Source organism: Sardina pilchardus, chromosome 21 (genome assembly GCF_963854185.1).
Source record: "Sardina pilchardus chromosome 21, fSarPil1.1, whole genome shotgun sequence".
Taxonomy (NCBI): domain Eukaryota; kingdom Metazoa; phylum Chordata; class Actinopteri; order Clupeiformes; family Clupeidae; genus Sardina; species Sardina pilchardus.
The window spans coordinates 21,180,413-21,195,213 of NC_085014.1; the positions used below are offsets into that span (position 1 = coordinate 21,180,413).

The 14,801-nt window shown below is 41.5% G+C and overlaps 2 protein-coding genes across 3 annotated transcripts; both read left to right on the top strand.

Moving 5' to 3' along the window:
* The first annotated feature begins 280 nt into the window (after positions 1 to 280).
* Positions 281 to 3,616, top strand: lyar (Ly1 antibody reactive homolog (mouse)). The gene is made up of 8 exons (XM_062525037.1): positions 281 to 767; positions 893 to 1,007; positions 1,148 to 1,255; positions 1,364 to 1,447; positions 1,973 to 2,420; positions 2,534 to 2,596; positions 3,025 to 3,110; positions 3,367 to 3,616. Exons 1-8 carry the CDS (start codon positions 646 to 648, stop codon positions 3,502 to 3,504), a joined length of 1,164 nt encoding a protein of 387 aa, XP_062381021.1. The 5' UTR covers positions 281 to 645; the 3' UTR covers positions 3,505 to 3,616.
* Positions 3,617 to 11,097: 7,481 nt separating this feature from the next.
* On the top strand, positions 11,098 to 14,272 carry tmem128 (transmembrane protein 128). Of its 2 annotated transcripts, none has more exons than XM_062524455.1 (5): positions 11,098 to 11,230; positions 12,096 to 12,228; positions 12,619 to 12,780; positions 13,313 to 13,421; positions 14,080 to 14,272. In XM_062524455.1, exons 1-4 carry the CDS (start codon positions 11,125 to 11,127, stop codon positions 13,410 to 13,412), a joined length of 501 nt encoding a protein of 166 aa, XP_062380439.1. In that variant the 5' UTR covers positions 11,098 to 11,124; the 3' UTR covers positions 13,413 to 13,421; positions 14,080 to 14,272. The 2 variants fall into 2 exon arrangements, with proteins under 2 accessions (XP_062380439.1, XP_062380440.1); XM_062524456.1 differs by lacking the exon at positions 14,080 to 14,272 and adding an exon at positions 13,629 to 14,071.
* The last annotated feature ends 529 nt before the right edge of the window (positions 14,273 to 14,801 follow it).

The window sequence follows — 14,801 nt, forward strand, 5'->3', positions numbered from 1 at the left end:
ATCCTGCAGCCTGCAGCACACATTTCAATCTAGCCTACTGCTCTTAACCTCACGGTTTGACAAAACGCACATGATGAAGTGTTTGAGTTTCAAATAAACGCGCATAAACACTAAACGTTCTGGTACCTAAACATGAGGGCCTACGAAAATACCAAATGAAATGTGATTCGTGACAGGAGTTGGTGTAACCTACTTTTACTGTAGCCTAAGAGGAAACCGAAGAGGAAAAGGAACGCAACATTTCTAGTGAGTGGCTCACCACGGCGGAAATTGAAGGTGCACATTCAGGAATCTACACAACACGAGCACAGTCGGCATGAGTACGAGATAGGAAAAGAAAATCGTTGAAAGTCTGGACACGTGTAGTCTACTGGTTAGATTTAGGTCGAAAGCTTTTAAAATGTGTTTTATAGCGTGAGGAAGTATTTGTCTCAGAGTTTTCTGTTAATTGTTCTTAGGTCACGTTACTTTAGATTTGAAAGTTACACTGCGCTAACCGGTCGGTTACTTATCCTAATGTTACAGCTAACATTTGCTGACTAGGTTAACTTGATGAAATAAGTTCGTATTAAATAAAGAAGAGAACTGTTAGTGCGCGGGAAATTGTATAGTTGCTGTTGAAAACAGCTTGACTGCCTCAAAACAATGGTGTTTTTCACGTGCAATGCCTGTGGGGAGTCGTTGAAGAAAGCTCAGGTGGACAAACATGTAATGAAATGTCGGAGTTGCGAAGTTCTTTCGTGTATTGATTGTGGAAAAGACTTTTGGTACGTGGTATTTGACTGTTTCAGTATTTGTGTGTAACGTAACTGGGCATGTGCTATGCGAAGTTAGCTGACTTTTCTATCTCTTTAGATATCCGTAATTGAATTGTGCTTGTATGGTTATACAGGGGAGACGACTACAAGGACCATAACAAATGCATTAGCGAAGACCAGAAATATGGTGGCAAAGGCTACGAGGCCAAGTCCAACAAAGGTGATGTCAAGCAACAGCAATGGATTCAAGTAAGTTGGTTTATTTGTTATGAATTGGCTCGGTTACCAGTCATTGGATTTCAATCCTGTAAGATCATCATATATTAAATGGCATACAGCATAAGATAGGACGAGACGGAAGGATGAAAACTGCACTTTTTCCCACTCAGAGAATTCATGAAGCCATGGACAGACCTGGGGTGACTCCAAAGCTAAAGGAGATTCTAAATCAAGTCAGTTCGTATGACAATGTTCCAAGAAAGAAGGCCAAATTTCAGGTATAGGTCAAAGCATTAAAGATTTTCAGCTTGTTTTTTTTTCTGCACTTGGGAATTATGCTTTAAAAGTTTGTCTTTTAAGTGTGTTTCACAATTTCTGTTCTGTAGAACTGGATGAAGAACAGTCTGAAGATCTACAATAACTCCCTGCATGAACAGGTGTGGGAAGTCTTCGCTGCAGCCACAAGCAATGTAAGTGAACTTTTCTTAGTACAACCATAGACCTCTGAAGTTCGCCTACAAAAAGTACCCTATGGCAAGTTGCATTGTAAGTTAAGATGTTAGCTTTTTCGTAGGCGAACTTCAGAGGTCTATTACTACCACCAATGCTAAAAGAATCTGTTAAGTCTAGGCGTGCACAGATTGTGAAAATGTGTGCCGATACCAATGTTTAAAATATCAATTAGTTCAATAACCAGTGTCAATACTGATTTATTTATTTATGTAGTTTATGTTACTAATTATAGCATTTTGTCACAAGGAAACTTTCATTTTTAAAGATAATATTTTAAAGTCATTCAGGCCTTAGCACCATCTCTGAGTGTCTGAGTCTGCACATAAATTTGAGCTTGTGTAGAATTGATTATGCATGAGCAGGACACTGCAGTGTAAATTGCATGCTTTGGAAATATCTCGTACTAGCCAAAAAGGGAAAAGCAACATTTGTGTTAACCACTGTTGATGAATATTGAAAGATGGCAATATGGTTCTGTGAAGGGTCCAGAGAAGCAGGGTAATCAGGAAGCGCCCGCAGATAAGACCAACGGGACCAATAAGGCTGAGGAGAATGGGTCGGCACCGCAGGAAGCGTCAGAGGAGGTGGCCCCTCTGAAAGAGAAGAAGAAGAACAAACGCGAGCGCAAAGAGGAGAATGGGTCGGCACCGCAGGAAGCGTCGGAGGAGGTGGCCCCTCTGAAGGAGAAGAAGAAGAACAAACGCGAGCGCAAAGAGGAGCGACAGCAGCAGAAGAAGAAGCAGAAGAAAGGTAGCACAAATGGCCAGGAGGAAGAGGAGCAACAGCCCAGCGAGGAAGCGTCCGAGAAGAAGAAGAAGAAAAAGAAGAGGAAAATGGAGGAAGTGGAGGAGGATGACGCCACTCCTAACGGACACACTGCTGAGGATACTGGGAGGAAGGCCAAGAAGAGTAAAAAAGAAAATCTAGATGGTGAGCAGCACAGCTTACAGTTTGAAAGCCATCTACTTGATATTCATTTGAGTAGAACAGTTTCTGAATGATTTGATTTTTTTTATTATTATTATTTTTCTCTCAACATCCAGACACGCAAAACTCTGAGGTAGCAGATGATGCAGAGGAGGAAGCCAATGAACCTAATGCCAAAGGTACAGTATCATCTGTCTTGCAACACTTAGCTTGCTTTGATAGAAAATCACTAGCTTTACAGTATGTGCACCCAACCAGTCTTTCAAGTGGTGTATTTGGAGAAAGATTTTGCACCAACCAGCATGGGTTTGGTGCAGCAGCAGCTGAAGACCACTAGGGAGCAGTGTTGTGTTTTTATGAGGATGCTGAGTCACTTTCCTGTGATCAGTAAGTCAGCAAAATGTTCTCCTGAATCAGTCTGCATATTGATACCATGCTGGCTTTTATGCACGAATAGACAAATATGATTTAGCTATTATAGATGGCAAACATGAGTGAATCTTAAAAGATGCAATTACATGGCAATGATATGTTGGTGACACTAGATGTTGGTACATGTCTTGTTCCCTTTTTCTGTGCAGTATTGATGACTTCTTTTCTTTTGCAGGCAAATTCAACTGGAAAGGGACGATTAAAGCTGTATTAAGACAATCACCAGAGGAAGGCCTTGCTGTCAAAAAGCTCAGGAAGAAGGTAACTCTACCCTCTGTGGATATGTTTGTTCAGAGGCATTGGATAGTAATTGTCATCATGTTTTGGAGAAGGACATTTTTGCGACTTCTGACATTTTTGTAAAGAATTTCTGTACAGTTTGTGTATTTGCAGTCAGAACTTTAGCCATGTATATGGTTCTGATACAGAAGAGTTTGACATATTTTATATAAGTCAAGCCAAGTTGTGACTACTTGTTTTGCTCATTCCATTTCTGTACCTGTTCCATCTCTTTCAGGTCTTGGCTGCATATTACTCTTTCAGTGGTAACGGGAACTTCAGATCAGAGGAAGAGGTCTTCTCCCTGTTCAACAAGAAAATCAATGGCAATCCCAAGTTCAAGATTGTGAAAGACAAAGTCCGACTTATGAAGTAGGCAATTTACTGGCATTGGCCAAGAATGATTCTGTCAGAGACCTATTTTTCCAAAAATCCCCCTCATGAAATGTTTTTAGTAAGAAAAAAAAATAAATGTTCTGTTAGAACTACCACAATGGCCTCTTCATTTTGAACACAATTATATTCAATAGATGAATCAGGTCATGCTGGTCAAAGAGGGGACACGACTGTCTCTGTCTTTTGACTTTGAATGGTGAAAGGAGCCGCCGGGCATCAGTCCGGCCTGGTTCTTCCACTCCAAAGAGCCAGATGAATCTCTTGGGATTCCTCTATTGTGTCCCTTTTGAAGAAACTGTGAGCCTCCTCACCCTAGCCAAGACACGCCGCCGCCGTTGAAAGGCTCCACCTAAATTGCCACCAATTTGGTGCGATAAGAGCCGAGGACGACACCTAACCTCTCCTACTCCCTCCGCACCTCATTCAGAGCGGGAGAAAGGGCTGGGAAAACAGACCCTTATCTTTCCTGGATTAGGCGTTTTTCGGTGGGGGAGAGCACCTGAGGTGAATTTGACTCTCACGCGGGACGGGGCTAATGCACATTCCTCGGCACCCAAAACGGGGGGTTCGCTTGGCCGCGGACACAGAAGCCCCATAGAGGCCCCGGCGAAACGAGCGAGGGAGAGCCGGACCCCCGGGTGAAAGTCTTAACGCTGGACCAATTTCCAGCAGGAGAATGAGAAGGCTGTTGGACACGCTGCAACACACACGGGAGTCCGCAAAAGCACGACTCCCTCCCTCCCTCCCGTTATGCGAGTTCTGCTAATCCTGCATGCTGAAGCTGATCCCCATTCAGTACGCTGCTTACCTGTAATTATATATTGCACCCTGCGGGTATTAGGGAAGCTATTACTCATGTTTTTGCAAGTATTATAAATGTGTGCTCTGGCTTTAATGGTTATCATATCATCTAGGTTATATTGTGAAAATCCATATGGCCACAAAGCTATTTAAAGAAAATTGACTTGGCACAAAATGTATATTTTTTCCACTTTATGCGCAGTGCATATGAAAGTTGTCCACATTAAATCATCCAGGATTGGAGCTTATACGGTAGCTTGCTTTACTTTACTTTCCTCGTCACCCTTCACGTGGCTACCCACCTGAGGTTAGAGAGTCTGTTCTGTCATTTTACTGGAGAGGCATGGAGCCATGTGAAGTGAGCTGTTATGGGTGAGATGTGAGGTTGCGAAAGGGTTTTATTTTGTTTTTGTTTTGTTTTGTTTTTTTGTTCTGATTTGTCTGAGTCACGAGTCTTCCAGCACAGCATCCCACAACAACCAATGCAGCCAACTAAGTTCTGCTACTGTGTGAATCATACATACGGTCATTTGTTTAGAATGGTAGGAAATGGCATGAAATGTAAAAGAAATGGCCTCAGTGAGCCATGACTGAATAGATAAGGTCAATTCTCAGAGGTGTTCTGGAGGCAGTCTAGACTTAAGGCAAACTGACTTTTAGTATTTGAAACCCTTGGCCTGTGGAGTCTTATTCGGTTGATTTTTATTCAGTATGAGGTGATTAGTCCAGTAACTCCCACAGGTTACCTATGATTTCAGTCACATCAAATCATTTATGACAATCTTCTTGGAAATAACTGAATCAATTTGCTCATATGACTTCAACATGCCATGGCATGTCTCAAACTAAACTTCTCTTTGATTTTGTTCCTCCACCCTCGTCTTATTTTCATTTTGTTCCCGTTGAGGTGACAAGGAGTTATAAAGAGTAACACTAAGTGGGTCCATGGACTAGACATGCAGACAGAAACAGAGAAACCTTGGGAGACTCTCCTGTCGCAGCAATTATGGATGTGTTTCCTGAAATCATATCCAATCTGAAAAGAGCTAAAAGCCTTCTGACAAACAGAAGAGATTCCTGGACTGGACCATTCCTTTGTATGGAGACACTGTGCTGGTAACAGCATTGTATTTCGGTATTTAACGAAAGACTATTACTTGACAATTGTGGTGTAATTGGATGGCTTATGTTAGTTACATGACATTCAGATGTCAAAAACTATGACATACAGTACAGCATTGAGAAGTTGTACGTAAGTGAGTAATACTTTACTGTAATATTATTTCCCCTTTAGTAAATAGTTGCGTAAAGGTTTACAGTTTCCAATATAGTAATAACATAGCTTGTAATGAATGGTATATAGAATTATGGATATAACAACGTCTGTAGATTCAGGGTCAAAAAAGGCAAGGGAAAAGAAAAGGTTTGACCGCTAGGCCTGGGATCATGAAATAGAGGCCTAAAGTTATATACTATATTTTATTAGGCTATGATGTAATCAAAATGTTGGTCAGTCAAATGGTAATGTAACTTTTGATGCCAAGGAATATGTGAAGCAACATTACTTTTTGAACAAAGTCATATGTAACTCGACAACGGGCGATAAGGTGTCTCTCAGTCAGCTGTTGCCATGCTCATTCACCTGTGCTCATGGGAACAAGGTTTCAGGTTTAATCATTTCGAATCATCTTTAATTTCAGTATCATTGTGAATTATTCCATTGGCTCATCTGAGCCTCCTCCTGGGGCTAATCAGCCGAGCCACAAAGCACATCATCTCTCACCTTCCTCTGTTGTAAACAAAGTGCCAGTCATTCTGCCTCATGGTGAAACTATGGCAACTGCCTTTCACAACTTGTTTTCAGGCTTTGTGTCTGTGTGTGTGTTTGTCTCCGTGGGGCTGCGACTGATTATCTTTCTCTCTCACACACATTTCAGACAAAAAATATTCGGTCACAGATTACTTTATGCTGGCATGTGAAGAAACAAATCTGCTTAATATTTGTAAATGTGGAAGACGAGCACAGCTGCAAGCTTCAATCTGAACGCCAGAGTAATCCTCTTTGAAAAAGCATACACCGGATGTGCAGCACCTGATTTATCTTCGCCTCCCTCTTTCCGTCTCTCTCCCCAGGGTAATGATTTGTGATTTGAGTACTTCTAGGCTTACTGTGCGGTTAAAAATACTCCCCGTTAAGCCCCTCCCCGTGATTTAGCTTTTGTTGACTGCCTCCCAAAAGATGACAAAGATGTATTTTGTAACAGGCTCTCTGGATGGCATTCAGCACCATGTAATGTCCCTGTCATCAACTGGAACACACTGTGCTGCCCCCCCCCCCCCCATAACCTATTTGTAGGGATTGGCTGCATATGTATGAATGTAGTGTGATGTATATGCATTAATTCAAAGTTGTCGGGAAAGCTGATGGCTTTGTGCATCTGAAGCAGCATTAGTCATGTAGGCTGGCATGGCAATCTCCAGGGAGCTCTTGTGCACTTTAAAGGTGAGTTGTGTGGTGAAGACACGTACGAGTGCGACTGCGGCTCTTCTCTACCCTCCAGCTGTGCACCTGTCACCTCCTAATCTTTCACTCTTGACAACTAGAATAACTCACAGTGCTGCTTTGACAGACAAGGGCTCTTATCTGGAGTGAACAGTTATTCACCATTATTCATGTATTAATAATAATGTATTAATAATTGATAATTAACCACAAGCACCATTCCCTCATCTTTGATAAGGGGGGGTTGTCAGTCATATCCGCAGAGGTGTACAAGTACAGCTTCAGAAAGTCCTACCACATATCTCTGCCAACCATTCACTTAAACCAGCTGATTCTAATTATCAGAATTGATGAGATCACATGTGTTAAGTGCACAGGTAGAACCAAATCATGATTGGACCTTTATTTTCTGAAGCTGGGCTTTTCCACCTCTGCATATCTGTACTTTTATTAAAGCACTCTGATGCCAATAAATAGCCAACCCTTGCCTGTTTTAAGAGGTAATGTTGTGATTCCGTGATAAAAAAATAATGTACATCATGACCATAGACCCAGTGCTCTCAGTGATTGGCCTCACTGCATCAGTGTTTAGTTTAGGTATGCCACAGTCCACTCCCTAGTGCATGGCACTCCAAAAGATCATGGCATATTCAACGATGCAGTGATCATTACGTGTGCAAGATGTGACGTCATCTGAGTACCAGAGTCACCAGTTTATACTGGCGAGTGACACTAGTTACAGTGTTCTCTTACGCAGAGATGTCTCCCCTGGGGGAAAGACTTCCACTACCGAGTACCGACTTTACTCTAATCCCTGCTACTGGTCAGCTGGTTGGGCCACTGGTCTAGCTATCTTTGCAACTGAGCCCCATCTCCAGCAGCTTTAAGTTTCCTTCAGGTGTCCAGCCCCTCCTACATGCTAACTAGTGAATTGATTAAATTCTAAATTTCTGGTCAATTTTACACTTTACTTGAAGGTACAGTATCTACATAACAGTGACATGACACTGCCATGAACGTCTCAAAAACATTCATAAACAAGTCATACGCGTTTATGACAAGTTGACAACACTTAAGTCATTAAGTGTCACTCGGTTTTAATCATGACAAGTTAGGGTTAGGGTTCATGTGTAGGTAGTAGGTACCTTCAAGTAAAGTTACCAAAGTTACTTTCATGTGTCCAGTCCCTCTTCATCACACGTGATCAGTCAGTATGTGTTGGAGAATACAGGCACTATTAGGCCTCCATTTTAACCATTTATAACCCCTCTTGCAACCAAGACAGCAGCACGTTATTCTTCTGACTCATTTGTATGGCTCTGTAACATGACCTTGACCTTTCAAATCAGTTTGTAAACAAGTCTTTTAATATGCAGTTGGTGCAAACAAGCCACATGTCGCTCTTATCACCCTTTCTGTTGTTCAAGGTCACGTTGAACGTGTGGAACATTGCGTGTCTTGCCAGACACCAGCTGTCTGTAGGTGTGTGTTCTGACCACCCTCAAACATTATCCTGGTATTCATTCATGGTGATCTGGGAGCTCTTTCTTATTCAAGTGCTTTAAAAAAATATATATATAAAATCTGTAAAGCCTAAACCAAGTGCCTTATCTTGCTGAATGGCAGGCCTTAAAAACTGGGGCTCTGAACTGTTTTCAGCTGAGGGATTTGAGACGTTATCTCGGTGAAAACCAAGCCGAGTCAGTCTGCCAGGACCAGGCAACTCAACCACAGGGACGTGCTGCATCACAAATTCAGTGAACTCACACGGAGGCAAACCTGATCTGTCATTACTTACAATGTCCAATTATTTGGTGAAAGGGATGAATTCTTGAAAATACTGTATGTATTTTCAGCGGCCTACATCTTTTTTCTGCCATGCCCTGCACACTGCTAGCCTGATAAACCAAGTAAGTACTCCTTCACAAAGTGAAAAAGTCTGGTCACTCACAATTGGGAAACCTTTTCAACACTCGCCTTGTGACAGGTGTAGACTTTGAGCTATCTTTGCAATCATTGGTCCAGCCTAACCAATCACATTGATCGGGAATTAACGTTACTTCCTATTTCGCCTAAAACTAAACAAACTGACAATAAGCAGCATTGGCAGTCAGCAAACAATGTAGGCCATGTTGGCCTAAATGTACATATTCCTCCAATGGCGAAATCTTTTGCAGGCGTTGTTACTACTGTTTACCATAGTCACATTCGATTTCGAAACTAGTGTCATCCCCTCTCATTGCTGATTGGGCAGGTAGGTAATCTGTCGACCGATGGCAATGTTACTGAACTATGGTATTTCAGAGATCTCCCTAAACGGAGAACTTATGTGGCCGTGGCCAGACTATAGCCTACACTCACTGCATCATGTCTTGGATGCATTTTCTATCACGTCCACACGTGAAGTGGTCCTTCATCAGCAGCTAGGCAGCCTAGGCAGTCCGCTGTTCAGTGTGTGCTTCATGATTCATTCATAGAAAATTAAAACTATAATGGGAGTCAAGTATCGGCTATGACAGAATCAAAGAATTTACACTCATTTGCATAAATACTCGCAGTAATAGAGATTAAAGTAAGTCTTAGTATAGAATAAAGTTAATATTGGTATTAAAACTATGAATCCATGTGAATTAGCCATCCTTGCATGCATTTCAAGGTCAGTGAGGTGTAAAGACATTCAGAGCAGTGGGGGTTAATGATGCACAGCAGGCCAATGTCAAGTCCGCACTGGGAATACGACAGTTAATATTTCAGCAGCCCCTTAATACAATAGACTTCAATGCAGACACCCCTTCATTCATGCCATCCTTAACCTAGACCCCTACTCATTCTGAGCACCAAGGTTGTCCTGGCGGGAAGAGAGAGGCTAGTATTGCTCTGCTGTGCTGTTCTGTGCAGCGCACCGTGGAGGGAATGTGTATGTAAAAGTATACGCCTCAGATAAGAGGCCAAGGTGCCTACTTTGGGGTGCTGTTTAGCTTTTCACCGAAATTTGGATTTAACGGTGACAGTGTGAGTTACATTTTATTTGAAGGGTGTTAAACACTGGACATCAGCTGTAGCGGTGGTGGGGGCTTCGTAGATTGTCATGGCACCAGTTCTAAAACTGGCTGGCATTGTAAACTGAATGATATCATTAGCCTACATCGGACATAAGATCCATTAGGCATCCAATAACATCTTTAATTTACTTGACAAGCTTGAGAGCAGTTGACTCGCTTCAGCGATGTCAGAAATGCTTATACAGTAGCTTTAGATTACATTGGCATAGGTCTATCAAAACAGGTTCCATGTGTTCGTCTGTTTACACCATTTGCTATGCTTGATGGCCACATCAAGTCAGTCAGCTTTTTGTTCTCTCATTGTTCCAATTTTCCACATTGGTCCTTTTGTTGTGATTTTTTTTCTCCCTTTCCCCCCCAGCTATATCACGTTCCTCTATAAAGCCCTGTTGGTTTTGCACCTGAAACTCTGATCCTCTCAGAAGTTGAACTGGGTTCTGCTCTGATTTTTTTCATACCTTTTGTGTCTACGATATATCAGAGGTAGCCCAGTTCTTTTGGGAAACACTAGCTGAGCTACGGTTAAAAAAAAGAAGGAAAAACCTGCCTGAAGTAGGCAAAATAGCTTACCCTGTTTAATAGTTCACATTTCTTTACACTAGCTGGTCACTGGCTGCCCCTTTCAGCATATGAGAACCTGGAAATCTTGGCATGACAAACTGTTTGAACTCTGTGAACTGCTAACCCTGACCCTCGAAGGACCGTTTTGACAAGCTCTCCTTTGGGTGCATTGGGGACGCCAAGATACCTGGGCAGCGATGGGGTGCCTCAAAGTTGAAGGACCTGCAAGTCATGCGGATGCTAGTCTGATTTGGAACAACCTCAGTCAGTAGCCTAGCTGCTACTCCTCCACCCTCTCCCTTCCAGCTCAAACCTCCTTCACCTGCATTCTTTTGTCTCATATTTATACAGGTTGCACCCAAATTCTGAAAGCTCAGTCCATCAAGTTGATATTATTCTGATTCTTTCTGAAAATATAGAATCCCTGTACATTTCCACTGAAAAGTAAAAGACTTCTGGGAGGACTTTCCCACAGGTCATAAAGCTGCTTATGATTCTACTTGTGATTAAATATGTCAACGACTTTTACCAAGGCCTGTGTTTAATTGATTGCTATCCTGGTTATGGTAATTTTAGTAATGGCCAATTTAAATGTTGGTGGCGGGTCCTTTAAATCTACGTCATCATTTACTTCCCGGAAGTTAACAGCACTTACACACTGCCTGCTCAAGCCATGGCAGACTTCCTTGCAGAAAATGAACTAGTAACGCTAAGAAATCGATTTAAAAGAGATGCCGAGTTGCTTTTGCAAGGGATTTCTGATGATGGTGAAGAAAAGAGTAAGTCTAATTGTTTTGCTCACTTTCTGAAATGAACTTACGAAATGTATGCTGATGTTAGGCCAGCTATTCGTGGCGAAAAAAATGTCTGTATCACTGTTAATGGCTAGCTTGCTATACATAGAGCATCCACGCAGATCAGTCAACATGGACTGGCAGTAAAGTTTGATGATAAGAAATAAGATAATGCGAGATTACTGTCAAATCGAATGGTGATTGCTACTTGTTGTTAAGCAACGTTAGTTAAAAAATAACGTTAGTAACACATTGCTAGCTAACATTTAATGTTTGTTATCAAAGAGCAATACACAACTTATCAAGGAGTTGAAAACATAACCGAGATCCTCAAAACAGCTCAAAATGAATTTCCAGAGGGCTCCGCAGTCCTGCAGACTTGCTTTGTCGGAGTAATGCAGCTTCAGTGGGTGCCATGGTACTGGTAACACAAACCGCATTGTTTAGGGATGACCAGTAGCCACTGTATGGCAGCTGTTCAGTTTGTCGCTGGCACCTACTCTAGCAATAGATTAGGAAACACGTTATGCGGTGACAGGAAAACCATGGCTTCTTAGATATGTTATCCCTTGCCATTATCGTGTATGGTATAACATGATTATCATAAAAACCCCTCACATCTTCCTGTATTAATTTTACAATGTCCTGCCCTACTGTGCTTAAATGATACACAATGATTTAGCCGGCTTGTCATAGGCTGGCTGCCATTATGATGTAGGCCTATTGTTCATGGTAAATGCCCTATCACCAAATGATCAAGGTGGTCTCTGTTGTAATTCAGTCAGGCCTAGTGTAGACTGTTTACATGTAGGCCTATTACTTGTCTGACCATTACACTTGAATTGTGTAGGTAAAGAGGAGAAAGATGCCAAACCACTCCCACGCATTAACCGACACTCCGTCTTCTGGATCCTAGCCTCCATAGGGTTGACCTACTATGTGGATTTCTTTAATGTCATCATGGAAAACACAGATATTAAGAGGTAGTGTCCAAAGCAGACAGATTTGTTTGATTGAAGGATCATTTGGTCATGATTCTAACAAAAAGGCTTTTTTGTCATTTGATGTGTGGTGACTAGGCTACATATAGTTTGTCATTGTTCATTTCTATCTATCGATAATTAATTGAGACTTGATCGATATAAGCCCAGCCTTATTTCTTGTTTTGATTTGTTATTACATTTTTTTTCAGTCAGTATTTGTTGATGATTGATAATGTATTTTTTTTTCTTGCCATTGACTGTAGCCGCTTTGTTTGCTGTTAGGGGTTAGAACCCCTAATCCTGAGACTGTGTCCCTTTTTAATGATGAAATATAATGGAATTGAACATGCTCTGGTGTTTCACTGATCTCTTCCCCTCTGTCCTCCGTAGCTGGTGGTTTAATGTTGGACTGGTGCTGCTGACTCTATGCATATCTCTGGCTGCATTCTGCATTCTGTACCTGGAGTGGTGTAAAGGCATCGAACATTATGACCAGGAGTACCCTGCCATTCCCCCTTTAACTACCGCAGCCTTTATTGCAGCCTCTTGCAGGTCAGAAACTTCCCAGAGGTGCTCTGACAGACGAGACATGGAAAATTATGTAACCGATATTCAGATTCTCAATGAATGAAATGTATATTTGAGGTCTCATGGTTGTTATATACTTCTGTTTTCATGTCATAATGTGGCTTAAATATGATGACCAAAGCTGATGTTTCACAAGGCAACTCTTTGAGTAATATTTCTGGCAGTGTTCCTGAGTACTGTTGTTGTAGCACATTCCCATTGATATGGGACAACATTTTTTTTTCTCCTGGAGTTCTAATCAGTAGGCACATGTTCATGATCGTCCAATCAGAACACACCAGTTGTGAAATTACCAAGCAACATTGCTCAAAAAGTTACCCAGGGTATCGTCACCTTAGGACTGAATGCTAATATACTTCACTTTCTTTAGTTTGTGTACAATGTGGCCTGATTTATTTAACCATTTTAATGTACTGTATTACCTTTGCCCTCTAGACTAGAGGGGAAGGATAGACGTTCAAGATGTTGATCTGAGCGCTTACTTCTGTCTCCTCAGCTTTCACATAGCGCTTTGGCCAGTGTGGTCCTTCTTCACTCCCGTGATCCTCTTCACCCAGTTCATGGGGGTCGTGATGTTCATCTCTGTCTTAGGATGACAGGACAGGGTAAGGCCTCCAGAGACTTCTACAGCACACTGCATCACCATATTCTGAAAGCTTGTTTTTCAAATGCTGAATGAATTAGCTTAGTATAGCTCCTTTATACATATAACTGGGACATAGAGCCTAATATACCACCCTCAAACATTTTAAAGATCCTCTAAGCGATGTCATGTGTTTTTTAGGCTTAAACATTTATGTAATTTACTGCAGACATCACCTCACCATCTGCTAGCAGTCTGTGCCCTGCATGCACTGTAAAACAAATGCAGTCTCTGTGGACAGCCCAGGCTCCAAAAATGGCAACAAACAACCTGGGCCATGAAAACATAACAAACTGTTCCAGCAGATCACGACAAGATGTGTGTTTAGGAGTTTCAATTGCACGGAAGGGAGGGGGAGGGAGTAGCGAGCTAGCTCTGTGTCTTGTTCATCAGAAGTGACGTTACCCATCATTGCTTAGAGTGCCTTTAATTTTTAGGGTAAGCCCTTGTAGTATCCTAATCAGCATGACTTGATGCTAGGTTTGGGATCGTAAACATAGTTAGCTATACTCTGTTCAATAGTTTGACTCAATGTTGTACATGTTAAATTGAATTAATTACATAAAAAGAAAATGATTGCAAAGACGTAACTCTTTTTTCTTCATTTTATGATTTCACAGACACCCAGGATGCCCAGACACTTTTGTTACCACTTACAAGCACACAAAATACTTAACTTTTGATCAAACAGTGTAATGGAATTACTGTTTTTATAATTGTCATTGTTCTCGCCATAATTTAAAATTGAGCTTTTGTTTTTTAACTGTGTCGTCCACAAATGTACATGTTTGTTAATAAACCAGTAAAATTGAAGTGCTTTCCTAAATATTTTGTATATGAGGTCATCTGTCTATATGCAACATTACATTAACCTTTCTCAATGGAAAATCCAACCTTGAAGGGAAGTTAATTAAATAAATATGTTTAAGATCAGGGGACTGAGATGCAGAAGCTTGACTGTGTTCAGTAAACCATTTTTGGGCTGATCTGGACGTATTTTTTTTTTTTTATCACTGACCTGTTGGATGATGCAGTTATGACCCACTTTTAATGTCCTGGCAGAGAGTTAAAGTGTTCAACTATTCCATGGATATCATGACATCATCCTCATGTAGTACCCTATGAAGGTTCTCGGGGGGTCTTTGTAGGAAAAACAGCCCCCCATCACAGATCCTCCACTATGCTCATCAATAGATATGGGGTTCTCTTCATTAGGTTCATCCCTCTGTGTACACCAAACCCACCTTAAGTGTTTGTTACCAAAACGCTCAATCTTCATTTCATCTGACCATATCAATACTCCAGTCCCAATAGCATTTAGTAACTTGAGCCACTTAAATGT